At 41.1% G+C, this 14,681-nt stretch overlaps 2 protein-coding genes across 2 annotated transcripts; one reads left to right on the forward strand and one right to left on the reverse strand.

The window, feature by feature from the left end:
- Nucleotides 1-3,117, forward strand: LOC310929026 (gap junction alpha-3 protein-like). The gene is made up of 3 exons (XM_083891722.1): nucleotides 1-317; nucleotides 766-1,005; nucleotides 1,132-3,117. Exon 3 carries the CDS (start codon nucleotides 1,156-1,158, stop codon nucleotides 2,233-2,235), a length of 1,080 nt encoding a protein of 359 aa, XP_083747848.1. The 5' UTR covers nucleotides 1-317; nucleotides 766-1,005; nucleotides 1,132-1,155; the 3' UTR covers nucleotides 2,236-3,117.
- Nucleotides 3,118-7,893: 4,776 nt separating this feature from the next.
- Nucleotides 7,894-13,184, reverse strand: vma21 (vacuolar ATPase assembly factor VMA21). The gene is made up of 3 exons (XM_083890962.1): nucleotides 13,039-13,184; nucleotides 11,264-11,373; nucleotides 7,894-8,967 (listed from the first exon to the last, which is right to left on the reverse strand). Exons 1-3 carry the CDS (start codon nucleotides 13,098-13,100, stop codon nucleotides 8,828-8,830), a joined length of 312 nt encoding a protein of 103 aa, XP_083747088.1. The 5' UTR covers nucleotides 13,101-13,184; the 3' UTR covers nucleotides 7,894-8,827.
- Between the last annotated feature and the right edge of the window lie 1,497 nt (nucleotides 13,185-14,681).

Below are 14,681 nucleotides of genomic sequence, written 5' to 3' on the forward strand. Positions count from 1 at the left end.
GAAGTGCATCCAGTGGGGTTGTATTCATGTGTTGTGTTCAGTGGGAGACCCTGGGGCCTGGATCCTGATGATTCCTGCCTGAGCTCAATCTGAAGACAGAAGACTGACTCAGTGGATTTGCTGGTGTGGACAGAACAGAGAGGTGGTGGCCAGCAGCAGCAGCAGCACCACCACACCGCTCTCCCTGCCCATTCATGGGCATCGCTGGGGGCCAGAAGATCAGTTGTGCTCTGAGGCCTGTAAGCGATGAAGAGAAGGCTTCATGGACCCTCAAAGACGCGTAGTGCTTCGCCACAGGAGATGCATGAGCTAACAAGGTGGGTTCAGCCAGTAAATATGTCTTTACGTGTGATTCTTTGAGACTTTGAGTGTCCTTTCTGGAGCTAAAATTTCAACACAATTCAAATAATTTAAGGTGTTTACGGCTATCTTCTGTGGGAACTCAATGCTACTGACAGAGAAACCTCTTCACCTTTACTTTTTTTAAATAATGATTTTTTCCCCCTTTGTTATCGTGGATTACAAAGTATAAGAGGTTTAAGCTGAAACTAGATATTTTTTAGTGGCAGCTCATTCCACCTGGCAGCAAGTCAGCAGGTATCAGTTTTATCTTCCTCATGGCAGCATATCCACCACCGCATTACTGTCGTCCATCCATCAGGAGCAGCATATATTTATAACATAACATGTTTGAGGACAATACCAACGTTACTCAACTGTTTCTAATTCACACTTCCACCACATCTGCCTGGTGTTTGATTTCAGTTCGTGTGGATCATGTTGCTGTGGCTTGGGTCCGGAAGGCCAGCAGCCACAGACTCATGACTGGAAACGACCCCCACACCCTGTCCACACTTGCCAAATATATACCCTCCTAAAGTAAATATAATCCCGTCTGAGTCCACATGGAAAAGGCCGATCTACCTGCTCAACAGCCGAGTCCCACACTCACTTAGTCACTTGGCTCCCTTGAGGCTGATTTGGTTTGAGCGCTGCTGAACTTAGGTAAGACATTTTAAAGCTTAACTGATGCTGGCTTTGACCTCTAGATCAGGTTTATGTTTGTCATGGAAATCAAAAATCAGGAGAAAGTAACTGATGTATTTGTACTCTTTTTCACTGCTTTGACAGTCCCAGGTCTGAGCTCACTCAGCCATGGGGGACTGGAACCTCCTGGGAAGGCTTCTAGAAAAAGCCCAGGAGCACTCCACCGTGGTGGGCAAAGTGTGGCTCACCGTCCTGTTCATCTTCCGCATTCTGATCCTGAGCGCCGCGACGGAGAAAGTCTGGGGCGACGAGCTGTCGGGCTTCATCTGCGACACCAAGCAGCCTGGTTGCGAGAACGTGTGCTATGACATCACCTTCCCCATCTCCCACGTCCGCTTCTGGGTGTTGCAGATCATCTTTGTGTCCACGCCGACGTTGATCTACCTGGGCCACATCGTCCATCTAGTGCGGATGGAGGAGAAGCAAAAGGACAAGGGGAAAGAGCGGGCGAAGGAGCAAGCACATCATTCAGACAAGCAGGCCCTCATTGTAGAGGCTCACCACAAAAAGGCCCTGGTGAGGGATGAGAAGGGAAGAGTGCGCCTGCAGGGGGAGCTTTTACGCACATATGTCTTTAATGTGATTTTTAAAACCCTGTTTGAGGTAGGCTTTATTGTGGCTCAGTATCTCTTGTATGGCTTTGAACTGAAGCCCATGTACACATGTGACAGACCGCCCTGCCCCAATGTGGTCAACTGCTACATATCACGACCCACTGAAAAAACCATCTTTATCATCTTCATGCTGGGGGTGGCCAGCGTGTCTCTGCTCCTAAACCTCATAGAGGTCTACCACCTGGGCTTCACCAAGTGCCGCCAGGGCATTACCTTCAGGAGGCGTCATCTGGCTGGCGGGAATAACCCCAAGGATGCTACTGGGCCCTTTGCCCCGAGTTATGACGACTATTTTCACCAAGTCCAGCCCGCCTACCCTCCTGTCCCGAGCTACAACCTCTCGCCTCTGTCTGAGGGCACAGACTCGTCCTTCCACCCTTACCACAGCAAGGCGGCTTACAAACAGAATAAGGACAACCTAGCGGTGGAAAGGAGCAGCAGCAAGCCAGAGGAATGTGACCTGAAAGCAAAGAAGGGAGCAGGATCGGCCCCCGGGTCACCTACGCAATCGCGGCCCAGCCGCGGTGCCAAACACAGCAGTAACAAGACTAGAATAGACGATCTGAAGATATGAGGAGGTTTATGTTTCTCGTAAACCTCCCTTAGGTCTTAAACTGCTTTGAGAGGGTTGCTGTTGTTGTTGAACTGGAGTCCGCTTTATTTCGAGATGGCACGAGTCAGTCCAGCCTTCAGGCGAGTGACAGCGACTGGGCACGGGAAGACGCTGTAATTGTACTGTGATGTTGGAAGGCTGTATGAAAAAATAATTCGAATTAACATAATTAGCATAATTTTCTGGTTATTTGGTTCTTTTGAAAAAAAACACATCAGATAACATCAGTGATGTTAACGATGTGCCATTTGTGGCAGCACCACATTGTCAGTAAATGTTGAGTCGCATTTGCTGACGCTGTGTAAAGTCCATTGATGTGTGTAAGGGCTGCATCTTGCCACTATTTACTGTCGTCAACGAGAACCAAAAAACACACAACAAAAATATGGTCTGCTCAGGTTTTTTTTTTTTTTTTCTTCTTTGCCATCTGTGATGAACGTGTGCCCAAAGTTTTGAAACGGAATTCAGGAGAGAAACTTGCTCGGCACTGCCCTGACCTCGATGAAGGAAATCAGAGAGGGCAAAAAAAGTTACATTTAACTTTAAATTTAACTCTTTTGAAGTCACCGTCTAGCATAGCTCGCTTGCTTCGACTTGAAGTGAAACGTTGTGCAATACCTGACAACACATTGGACACTGGAGTCACTGTAACTAATTCCAGGACGTGCCTCAGAAAGAAATTGCACTGGTCTCAGGAGTTCCCACATTTGCACTGTCTCGTTTTTAAAAGCGACAGCCAGCGAATACATAATTATAAGCACATTGTTTTGTTTATCATTGTTTATACCCATGCCTGTGTCGTTAGTTTTCTATAAAGCACTTGGCGACGAACCATTATTTGTAAAGAAGTGTTTTTGAAATAAACCTGTCTTAAATTTGCATTTGTAATCTGTAAGTCTTTACTGAGAAAAGAGGGAATTATTTCACCGGAAACACACACACACACACACACACACACACACACACACACACACGTCAAAACTGTAATTATATATTACCGAAGTAGAAAAATAATACGGGTCGTGTCAAAGCACCTCCAAACGTGCAACGAACCTGGCAGGTGTAGGAGTCGTCGGTGTCAACGCTCAAATATTTAAACCTGTTTCAACAGTGACGTGTAAAATCATTCCATCCTGCGTATCCCACACACATCTCATACTCATTGTGTGCCAGGAAAGCTCGGCTCACAAACGCCCCTGTTATGGAAACCTTGAAATCAATGACATAGCATGTTCATGACGAGGAGGCGCTTCTCATATCTTTGCAGCGGTCTACGCCGGTATGTTCGTGATTTCCTGTCAATGTATGGAAAATGCACGTTTAAATCTAAATGTATTAAAAAAACAAACCGGTTCAGTTTGTTCGGCTGTAGTTTCTCGATTTGCCCGAGAGACGATCGAGTGTAGTCTGGACACACTGTGTTTTATTTTAGTGTGTTGTAGAGCCAAAGACAATATGTTTCAAATCTGCAATATGTCAGTTGAGGAAATAAATAATAGCCTAAGCAGACAGAACAGTCGGGATTGTTATTTGTTACGTATATTATGTATATGTTATTTGAGACAAAGATTATACGCGTCTTAGAAATGTTGACAGATGAATAGATATGAGTTATGCGTATAGATGTATATCCAGCTCTTTGAAATGAAACCCTTTCTAGTGTAAGGCCAAGACTTCAAACTGTGCTCCCATCACAGAGTCGGGACGTTATAGAGCACATATCATGTATGAGAGAATGACACGGTTTGGCAGCGCCGTGGTCACCTGACTTTCTTGGCCTCACAATCACTGGGGCTATGTTTTTTTCCAAGGAACTGCAAGAAGTCTTTGTTTTGGGGACAGGTTCTGAGAATGAATAATACAAAAAGTGCAAAATAATATCTACCCAGACATAAATCCCGAAGAAGCTCTGCACCACAACGGAAACACAATTCGTGGAAACGTTACACATTTGTGTCTCGAATATTCCTTTATTTGTCACTTTATATCTTAACTTCATCAACTCATCTGCACACGGTCCACTTCAAAGCGGCTCTGCTTTTTGTTAAGATGCAGAACGAAGTCAAAGTGGGAGCTGCAGCTCCTTGAAAAACCCACTGAAGTTATACGTCCCCGGCATATAGCTGATGCACGCTTCAGTAAAACTATGCGGTCTTTGTACTTTGTTCCAACAATTTAGGCTGGGTTGTTTTACATTTTTACTTTTATTTGGGGGGGGTGTGCAGAGACCGTTCACTTAAAACACTCACTGAAAAAAAGTGATAACACATGCCAAACTTGGGCAGGAAAGCACCTGCACAAACAAAATGTCAGCAACATCAAAACAGGAAGTTGGGTCTCATTAAAAACCCTGCACAGTAGTTATATACTGCTCACATACTCCATGATGTACAGTGGCAAACAATAAGTGGACAAAATAAGTAACAATACAGCGCTTATGTTTCTCGAGGCGGAATTATCTTTTCTAAAAACAGAGTTTCGTGGGAGTAACAAGCACAGACTAATCAAATCGAATCCTTCTTTGGTTTTGTTTAATGGTGGATATAATTTTACATGTCCAGATGAGTTATTCTTTCCCTGTGTTCTGCTTGCTCCCTGTGGTGGGGATGATCATGATGTTACCCCAGCGGCTGTAGCACAGCGCTCTACTGCCCTCTCTCTTCCTATCCACTTAAACACTCACAGGCAAAGGTTCTGCTGCTGGGCACGCGCCACCTGCTGGAGCCACAGACGCACTCCATGACACTGTGGTGTGCCATCTCTGTTTGGATCTTTTTGACTCCTACAGGTTATAAACATGACATCACTTTGGAGAATCGCATGTTTGGCTTGGCCAGGACATCAGAGATGAAACAATCTTGAAGCTGTTGTCGCGCCGTGTTTATGCAATCCTGGACTAGAGTAAAGTGTTTAGTATTCCCCGGCCTGTTTTTCATCACCCTGACACAAATGCACTCAACCTGCTAATGTGCGATAAATGAAAAAGAGCCTCAAACAAAAAAGGCTGCCCTTGCAACGACTTAGAGATGCCGTGAAGGGCAAGCGTATGAGATTCCTGTGAGGTCCGTTTTGATTGCTCACAGGCCTGTCACCTCATCTCTGACACCGGCCTTGTCCGGCAGCAAACTGCACTGTACAGCGCACAGCGTGGGAGCTGCAGACGAATGCTGCTCAAAGAGTGCCGCCCTCACAACAGCCACCGAGTGAAACAAACAGAAGTCAGCTGCTGACATGTTTTCTGAGGCAGAACGGGTCATTAAGTCCCAGCATCTGTCAGTCCTCGCGCTGGCCTCCACATTGTGTTGTCTGCAGGGACAAACTGTCAGTTTCCTGCCCCCACATGACAGTGAAGATCCTCTGCAAAAAAGTCAGGGAAGTGTCTCTTAATTGTCATCTCGGGCAGTCAATTAAAGAGTGAATGTCTTCCCCTCACATTAAAATACCTTATGTGAATTCTGCTTAAGAAGAGGATAAATATAGTCACAAAGTTGAAGAGCTGTCTCCATATCAGGTTATTATTATTATTGTTATTATTATTATTGCACATCAGGCTGAAGCTGAAGTCAAGTTCACGCTGTGTGACTTTCAGTCCGAGACTTAATGTTACGGTTAGTTTGCTTCTGAGATAAATGCATAAACAAGTTCCTCCATCTGTGACAAATGTGCTTTCCCTGACCCATATTTGAATCAGCTCGGCTGAACTTCAACGCAACGGTCGTATCACGTATGACAAGTGGTTGAAACAGCATACAAACAAGCAATTATGTAAAGCATGATTTACTGAGCTGGAAAAATACGATAAGATATGAACATTCCATCCTAGTGTTTAAAATCCTCCTTGGACGACTAGACCAGTGCTCCACTGCAGGAGTTTCTAAAAACAAAAGACAGTCACGACAGTTCGACCAGAGACTGTCTAGTTCCATTTTGAAAAAGCTGCTTTGGACTCTCACATCGGGCCTCCCAAAACTTGGAATACAATAAAAACTGTTATATGTGATCTGCCCACCCTCAGCTCATTTACTCAACTTGTAAAGTCTTGGTAACTGGTCAGTCAAGACTGCCCCCACAATCCAACATAAACTATTCTCCACTTTAATTCTTCTGTTATTGGTACTTTGTGTTACGTTATGCTGTGCTGTGCTCTGTTGTGTTGTGTTATGCTCACAGTTCGTTGAGGGATCTGTACTTTACTCGAGTATCATTTTTGGGGAGTACTCATGACTTTACTCAAGTACATTTGAGAGGCAAATATTGTACTCTTTAGGGTACTTGTACGCTACATTTCTATCCATAACCGTGATTACCCGTTACTTCTTCTTAAAAAAATAAAAAAACTCCATGGTCAGATTTAGTCTAATCTGTCACACATATATGCAATTGCTGAATTTTCTTTTCTGATATTACACATTTTTGTAAGCTGAGCATTTTTTTGATGTTCTTGAGTATGTTGTGTGTGTTTAACACAGTCACGTTCAGATTCTTCAAATTATTAACATTAACATTTTCAGAACTCAATGTAGGATGTTTCTATACCTAAATGTAAGCACTGTGGATTAAGAAAATGTACTCTTGTACTCTTGATACTCAAGTACTTTTAAAAACAAGCACTTCAGTACTTTTACTTGTAAGTAGACATCTGACTGTAGTACTTTTACTTGTACTTGAGTAAAATTTAGTAAGGGGTATCTGTAATTTTACTCAAGTAATGAAGTTCTTTACTCCATGGTGTTTTTTAAAAACGTGACCTGCTACCATTTCTAATCACACTAGTGTCTGAGACGTTTTTTAAAAAAGATCAATGTGCAATTTATTCAATTTTCTTAAGTGCAATTAAATGAGGTCAATGTGAATTTTATCAAAAAAAAGCACTTAATTACCAGCCACTTTACATTTTGGTCCCTCAACCACCTGAAACTGAATGTCCCTGTATTTCCTGGTTTGCCTTACTATAGCACACACAGTTTATAATAACAAGAAGTCTGTCCTTGTGAACCACAGCACAGCATATGCTTATTCTCCTTATTTATTCAGACTCTCACTTTATTGTCTCCAAGGGGAAATTCTTTCTCACAACACGGCGCTTGTTTAACAGACGCAACAACAGCAACCGACTTAAACAATACCTCACATAATAAACATACTTCACCACCACCCATCCAGTCTTAAGACATAAAACAGTTCTGATCATAAAACAGTTGTGATCACACTCAGCGTGGTGTGATGGCTGAGGGAATCAGGCTTCTTCTCAAAGCCCTGTACCTACACCCTGACCCCAATAGGAACAGATTTTCATTGAGTGGGTGTGTGAAGTCTTGTTTTAGTGGAATTGTGATGCATATATTGGTCTCGTTATTAACTTCAATGAGGTCGGGTGTGGGAAGATATATTATTTTTGCAGCTTTGTGAGTCTGGTCCGGAAAACGGGTGGAACAATATAATGAAATTGGCTGAACGATGCTTTGATAAAGTAGTCTTATTACATGTAGAGCAACATGAAGTCCTTTGAGTTAGTTTTTTCATTCGTTTCAGCATATGCACATGAATACTTTGTATTATTCCATCAACCTGCCGAGGGGCTACGTGTAAAGCTACATGTGTAGCCAATGGCTATAATCTGCCATATTTACATGTGGACGCTCTGTTATTCAGAATGCAACTACTTATATATATATATATATATAAATAAATAAATAAATGGGTTGCGGATAACATGATCAGTAACAAATAGGAGTCTATACCTAAATAATTTATTTTCCCAAATTTATTTCAGCACTGTTCTCATCTCAATCACACAGACTTGGATCCTCAATCTCACCAAACACATTCAATACAAAACATTAAATAGTCTGAAGTTTCAAAATGTCTATAAAAAAAAAAAAAAGACTTGACAGAACAAACAAATGGATGATATTATTATAATGACATGATATTGTGAGGAGCGTGTTCCAAAATACAGCATTACATTGAAGCACATAATGGGTTTAGGATCCTAACTTGACACTGATAAGAAGTGAAACTTGAGGACGGCATGATTTATTCAGTAGCCCAAATATTCAAAGAATAGACGCAGTGTTGTATTTTGGAACCAACTCCTTGGTACATACACAGTACAAGTACATACGGTGTGTGTGTGTGCATGCATTATCAAAAGCCCGAGATGTTTCCCTGCATTCCGTACTCTTCACAGAACTTAGCCAGATGGCAACTTATAAGAAAACCTCTTTAAAAATATGGGCTGCCCTCTGCCAACAAAAGTTACATTTTCATACAAGAGAAAGTCAGAAAACAGCTCTGCTGAGGCTGGTGAACAAAAAAAAAACAACAACACACATACACATCCAACAGCCTCCACTCCCCACGACCCCGAGAACTACACACTAGATTTAAGCTTTAACCTCGGGGTTAAAGCTGAAGCTCAAAGTAGATCCCCTAACTGTCAGGTTAGAAGATGTCGTCATGTTTCGTGCTGGAGCCCGAGGTGTAGGGGGGTCCCGTGAGGTTCCATGTCCATCTGTCTCCGCAGGTCTTTGCGAGCTCGCACGGACGAGCCTTAATCGTGTTTGCCCTTCCCTTTAGGGGCCCCTTCGTTCCAGGCCACGTAAACAAACAAAGCCAAAACCACGTGCACAGCGAGCACGGCAACGATGGCGGCGTAGAAGTAGCTGTCAGAGCTCGACATCTTCATCTGACCTGGGACGAAGAGGAGAGGATGAGTCATGGTGAGCATCTACATTACAGTAAGGAAAGTGATCAGACGTCCATGTGACATGACTTCAACTTTGAAAGACCAAATATCTTGTCCGTATCACAGCTGCTGATGACAAGAAGCTAATTTTTAAACATCTATTATTGTTTTAACTACAAAACCCTAATTTTTTTCCCCCATATGTCTCGTTGTCGTGTTTCAGTCTTGTCTGACATTTAAAAAAAAAACCTCACCAAGAATCAATTTACTGTATTTTTTAGCAGATATTCTGATTATCAATAAGTAATTCAAGTCATTTTTATCCGATATACTGACTACAGAATTCCCAATAGGTCTATATTCATTCATATTTTCTCTCATCTTCCCATAAATTTAATTTCAATAGGCAACAGAACAGACACAGATCGACATTTGTGTAACTAGCGTTTTCATATTTTGGTCACCGTCATAAAATGATGCGGCTATAACAAGATGCCAGTAAGGACACAAGTACTTTTCCTCAGAGCTGGTGCTGTGTCGTGTCGTGTCATCATAAAAAGCCCTGCTATGATACGCTTATTTTCTGGATATAGAATAAGGCATTTTTTGTGCTGATTTTCTGAAAAAAAAACCCCGTCCTAGCAGTGGTCGAGAATAATAAAAAACAAAGCCAAAGGGGAACCAAAAATAAAATCATCACATTACACAGTCCAAATAGTTTTAACATCATAAAGCCAAGTTTAAGCAAAACAGTTATACAATTCTGCTTTAAGCTGGTTTGTTTTACCACTACTTTTTATCTAGTTACCTGATGTTCACCTTTTACAGATATGTATGGGTACTGATCACTTTATTAGGAACACTAATACTTCATAGTTTCACCCTTTGGACTCCAACCAGACCGCCTCGGTTATTTGTCACATGGTGCTGCTGGAAACATCCTTTGAGCATCAGCTCCATGTTTTATGTCATAACCTCATGGAGCTAAAGCTGATTTTTCAGCTGTCAATTTGCAAATCTCCTGTTCTGCCATATCTCAAAGATGTTTTTGTTGGATTCAGATCTGGTGACTGAGGAGGCCAGTGAACTACTCAGTTTGACCTTTGTACAGGCTGTTGTGTTGGAAGCAGCCATTACATTTATACAAGTATAAACTGTGGCCATAATAATGGAATGAAAAGGCTCCAACTGGCTGTGATATTCAAAATAAAGGTGAGAAAATGCTTTGATTAACTGCAACTTGCTCCTGAAAGATTATGCAATTCTGGTTTGCAACGTTTTTATCTTCTTTCTTTGTTTCATGGCTGTTGGGATCCATAATGTTTCATCTGGATTACAACCTCCCTCTGGGTCCTTATTCACCATTATTAATACTTCCCTGAAACTGGTCTGTACATTACACATTACTTTTGTTCTACTTTTATGCTTGCAGTCACATGTCCATGTTCATGTTCATGTCAAATGGAAAAATGAGTCAGGACACATGCTGCTATAAAGTGGTATAACGGCAGTCTACTTGCAATATCATTTAAAAATCTCAGTCTCAAGAGATGCGATTTCAGAAAAACATCTGTTTTCATAACACAATATCTCACAATATTTTTTACCCAATTCTGACATTTGTTGTGGTTATTAACAAAATATTCTGACCTGGATCTTCATGACAACATTTCTGCTGCATGATTGGCTGGAGGGGGAAACGCATAAAAAACATGTGTACAGATGTTCCTCATAAAATGCTGTGTGTGTCTATGAGTAATTTTAGGGGTATTTTAGCCCCTTGTGGATAATTTACAAAGACTGGTGTTTCTAAAAAAAAAATAAGCCCAACAACACATTTTCATACACTTTAGTAAAAGCCCTTCAAGCCAGGCACATCTGTGCCTCGCATATTGCTATTATTGGAAAAGACAGATGTTCTGAAAATTCATAAGTTATTCATGAATTTGTTCTCTTTTATATCACTCAATATACTGAATATTTGTGTGTTCAGGAATGTGTCAACAAAGACAGAACTAATTTTCTGGAAAATGGTCGGCAGATTCATCACAAGGTGAAACGCTAATCAGATTTTCTGCAAGAATAATATCAATAGTTGGATAACAACAATAAAACCTCATCAGTCGGGATGTGGTTACAATACAAAACTGATCAGGAACAAAGCAGACTTGAAAGAAAATGAGAAGAGGAGCTTGTGGCAGCAACCTCCTTCCATCTTCATTATCACTAAAACAGAATAACACTTGTGCTAAACTGCAAGCACAGACAAGGTAGTGTTACAAACATTTGCCACAACCTTACCCTCAAAGATGTACGCCTTTGATGCAAAGTACAGTCCGATGGGTAACGTGACCATGAGGATAGTGAAGAACAGCAGTGTCTTGAGGGCTGAAACCAGGGAGCCTTCATTTCTGCAGAGGTGTACAAGTTCATGAGTCAGATGAGTTTCATACAACAGCCAACTCACTGTTGAGAAATGACTAGACCTAGATATGCCGTCTCCTGAATCCTGATGTGGGGATGTCCCTTGTCTTTGATTAAATGTAATGTGGGTTAACACCAAATTAAATGAAACCGTTTGTTAGCACTGGCAGCTCTGTAAATTCATAAAATTATACTCAACAAAAATATGTGCACAATATATAATATAATATAATATAATATATAACTCACAAACTTGAAATGGTGAACAAAAATGGAATGTCATGACATTTGCTCAAATTCTTGATACATTTGTTTATGGAATGATTTGTTTTGCTCAAACCCAGTAGTCCAGAGTCATTTGGCCACTCCTATTGACTGCAATCTCAGATTGTGTATTTCACCTCACGAGAGTCATGGAGCATGGCAGAGTGGAGTTCAACATGCATGACCAGTACACAGACACTCCTTATGGTCTGGTCAATAAAAGGGCACACCAAAATGTGGACTTTTGTCACATGTCAATATGCCACATATATCACAAATCATGAAGGAGCGTGCCATTGGCATGCTGAGCGCTGGGTTGAGCGTTACAGCTGTGGCAACACAACTGAATGTGCATCATTCCACTGTCAGCCGCCTGTGGACTCGTTTCAGAGAGACTGGAACGACAGCGAACCGTGCACATGACCGCCGGCCACGTGTTACCACACCTGCTTAGCACCTTCGTGATGGGTTCCGCCCAGCGACCAGAACTGCCGGTGAGACTATTGGTTTGTTTTGTCACATAACAATAACTACAAGTTTTTCTTCGTGCGTTTATATTTTTGTTGAGTGTTTTTTTTCCTGAAATCATATCCATCAGTCACTGCTGAAAAGTGAAGGAGAATTGTGTTGTACAGCAGATGTAACATACAAATCTGGCACTTTGATAGATGGTCTGTATTTATATAGTAGTCTTGATGACCACACAAAGCTGAGTTACAATACAGTTTTGCCATTCACCTCCACTCATCTTTCATACACATACACGCACTGCTGGCACAGCCATTAGGAGCAACGTGAGGTTTAGTGTCTTGTCCAAGGACACACCGGCACATTGACAGCGGGGCCACTAATACACAAACCTTGAGTTAAAAGATGACTCTGAAATTTGAAATTAATTGTCTCTCAGCCAATCCAATATGATAGACATGGTTGATTTGAAAGGGTCATGGGTATAATCTTTAACATACTACCTACAGTTAGGAAAGGGATGACCCTCATTTACAATGATATGCAGTTAAGATACAGAGACAAAACATAAACAGAAGCATTGACAATATTAACAAAGGCGATAAAATCTAATTAATTATATTATTTTCTACATTTGGTAAATACTTACTGCTATTTTATTTATAAACCGGATATTGATAAAGACACATTTCAGCCTGTTATTTCAGTGAAATTGGGGAACATAATACGGGTGAACTTAAAATGTAGTGTCTGTAGTTTTGATTAGTGAAACAAATGACACACACACACTGCAGCAGGAACTGTTTGACTGCAGCAGGGACATGAACGTGTGTGTCTTCACTGACAGACCGGGATGCTAAATTCGGCTGAGCTAATGCTAGCTGCTCGTTTACAACGTTTGTAACGCCGTGTTTCCTTACCCTCTGGCATAAGGTGGAGGTCCGGCTGCGTAGTCTGAAGGTGCTCTGACAGGTCCGTCCATTGCTGAGCTGATATGAGATTTGGTGTTAATATAAACGCGCAAACGGGGACAGCTTATGTTTACGTTTAGCTTTGTCTGCGCAGTGTTGTCACTTCCGCAAAGAGTCGCGTCAGTGTCACGGGACCGTCACATGACGAGGTCTCGTCTCGCGAGATAAGACGAAGCAGCCTAAAATGATAAGGCTTAGTGCGTCATTCCTCGGTAATGAGACAGACAAGCAGCAAAACTAAAGTAATAACAGTCATATCAAGTTATACAAACCAGCTGCAGACATTTAGGAGGGTTTATTGGCAGGACATGATTAAACTATATAGAACATAATAAAATAATATATAGTGCATTTGTCACTCAAAAAAAAAAACACTTGGTTTTTTAAGCCTGAGAATAAGCTTTGATATGTATTTCAAGCAAGGGCTTTGCTTTATTGTTTTATGTTGGCCACCTTTTTTGCACCAGTTTAAGCCAGTTAGTGCTGCAATTGATATTTGACAGATGTTTAGTTATTGTCATAAACAGTACTTAATGTAAAATTATATATATAAATACGAGCATGTGTAGTATTATCCTAATGTTATTATTATTCTTTTTCATAAATGTGTTTTTTATAATTATTATTGTGAACTGTGCATGTCCCATATCATATCAAACACTTTTACATTATTAATGATAATAATGAATAATGTGAATATCATTATTATTATTATTATCATTATTATACTACGATGGAATATTGTGATGCATATATTAGCATGCAGGAGCTTGAGACCCCTGATCTATCAAAGGCATGAAACGTTAGGTCCATACACTACAGTTGGGGTACGCCCATTATGACTGCTCAGCACATCAAGAACTCTCCAAGTGAAATTGTCAGCAATGAGAAAACCTCATTAACATAACCTCACATAACCCACACATAAGAATGCAGATAGATAAAGAACTGCTCTGTATGTTGTGTGAAATCAGATTGAATCAAGTACATCAAAACTCTTTCCATGGCATGCCATCATTTCCCAGGACAATGATCATAAATATATCAAAGCAACCATCGAGAATGAACATCATTTTCCATAAATCATTATATATCCTTTGACTGGCAAAGTATTATGTTAAAGCTGACACCTGGCACTTCAGAATCCACTATTTCACAGTGATGAGAACCTGAAGAGCCAAAACTCTCTTCAAGTATGAACTGTGTGTTCTTGTTAGAAAAACACTTAATGTCAAGTCCTAGGCTGACATTTCGCTCTGTTCCTCCTCTTCCCACAGCCATGCTGGAATTATACAAATCCATGAGTAAATCCTTTATTAAAGGATCATTTATTGCATGAATTAAAAAATATGACATGGCATAACCTCCATGTCCTCATGGCAGTACGTGCACAATGCCCATGTACAGTGCTCCTGTTCCCCTTCATTCCTGAATAATGCAATGCTGCAGACTTTTTTCTGGTTCAATTGCAGATGTAACAGAGTCATTTAGTCCATTTGGTGCCAACTATACGCATTTTAGTGTCAGTGCACCGGCTGTTTCTGGTTGAATCTCCATCACTGAGTGTCAGTGAGTGGCTTTTGGCTTTGTTC

This window comes from Microchirus variegatus (genome assembly GCF_963457635.1).
Source record: "Microchirus variegatus genome assembly, chromosome: 6".
Classification (NCBI taxonomy): Eukaryota; Metazoa; Chordata; class Actinopteri; order Pleuronectiformes; family Soleidae; genus Microchirus; species Microchirus variegatus.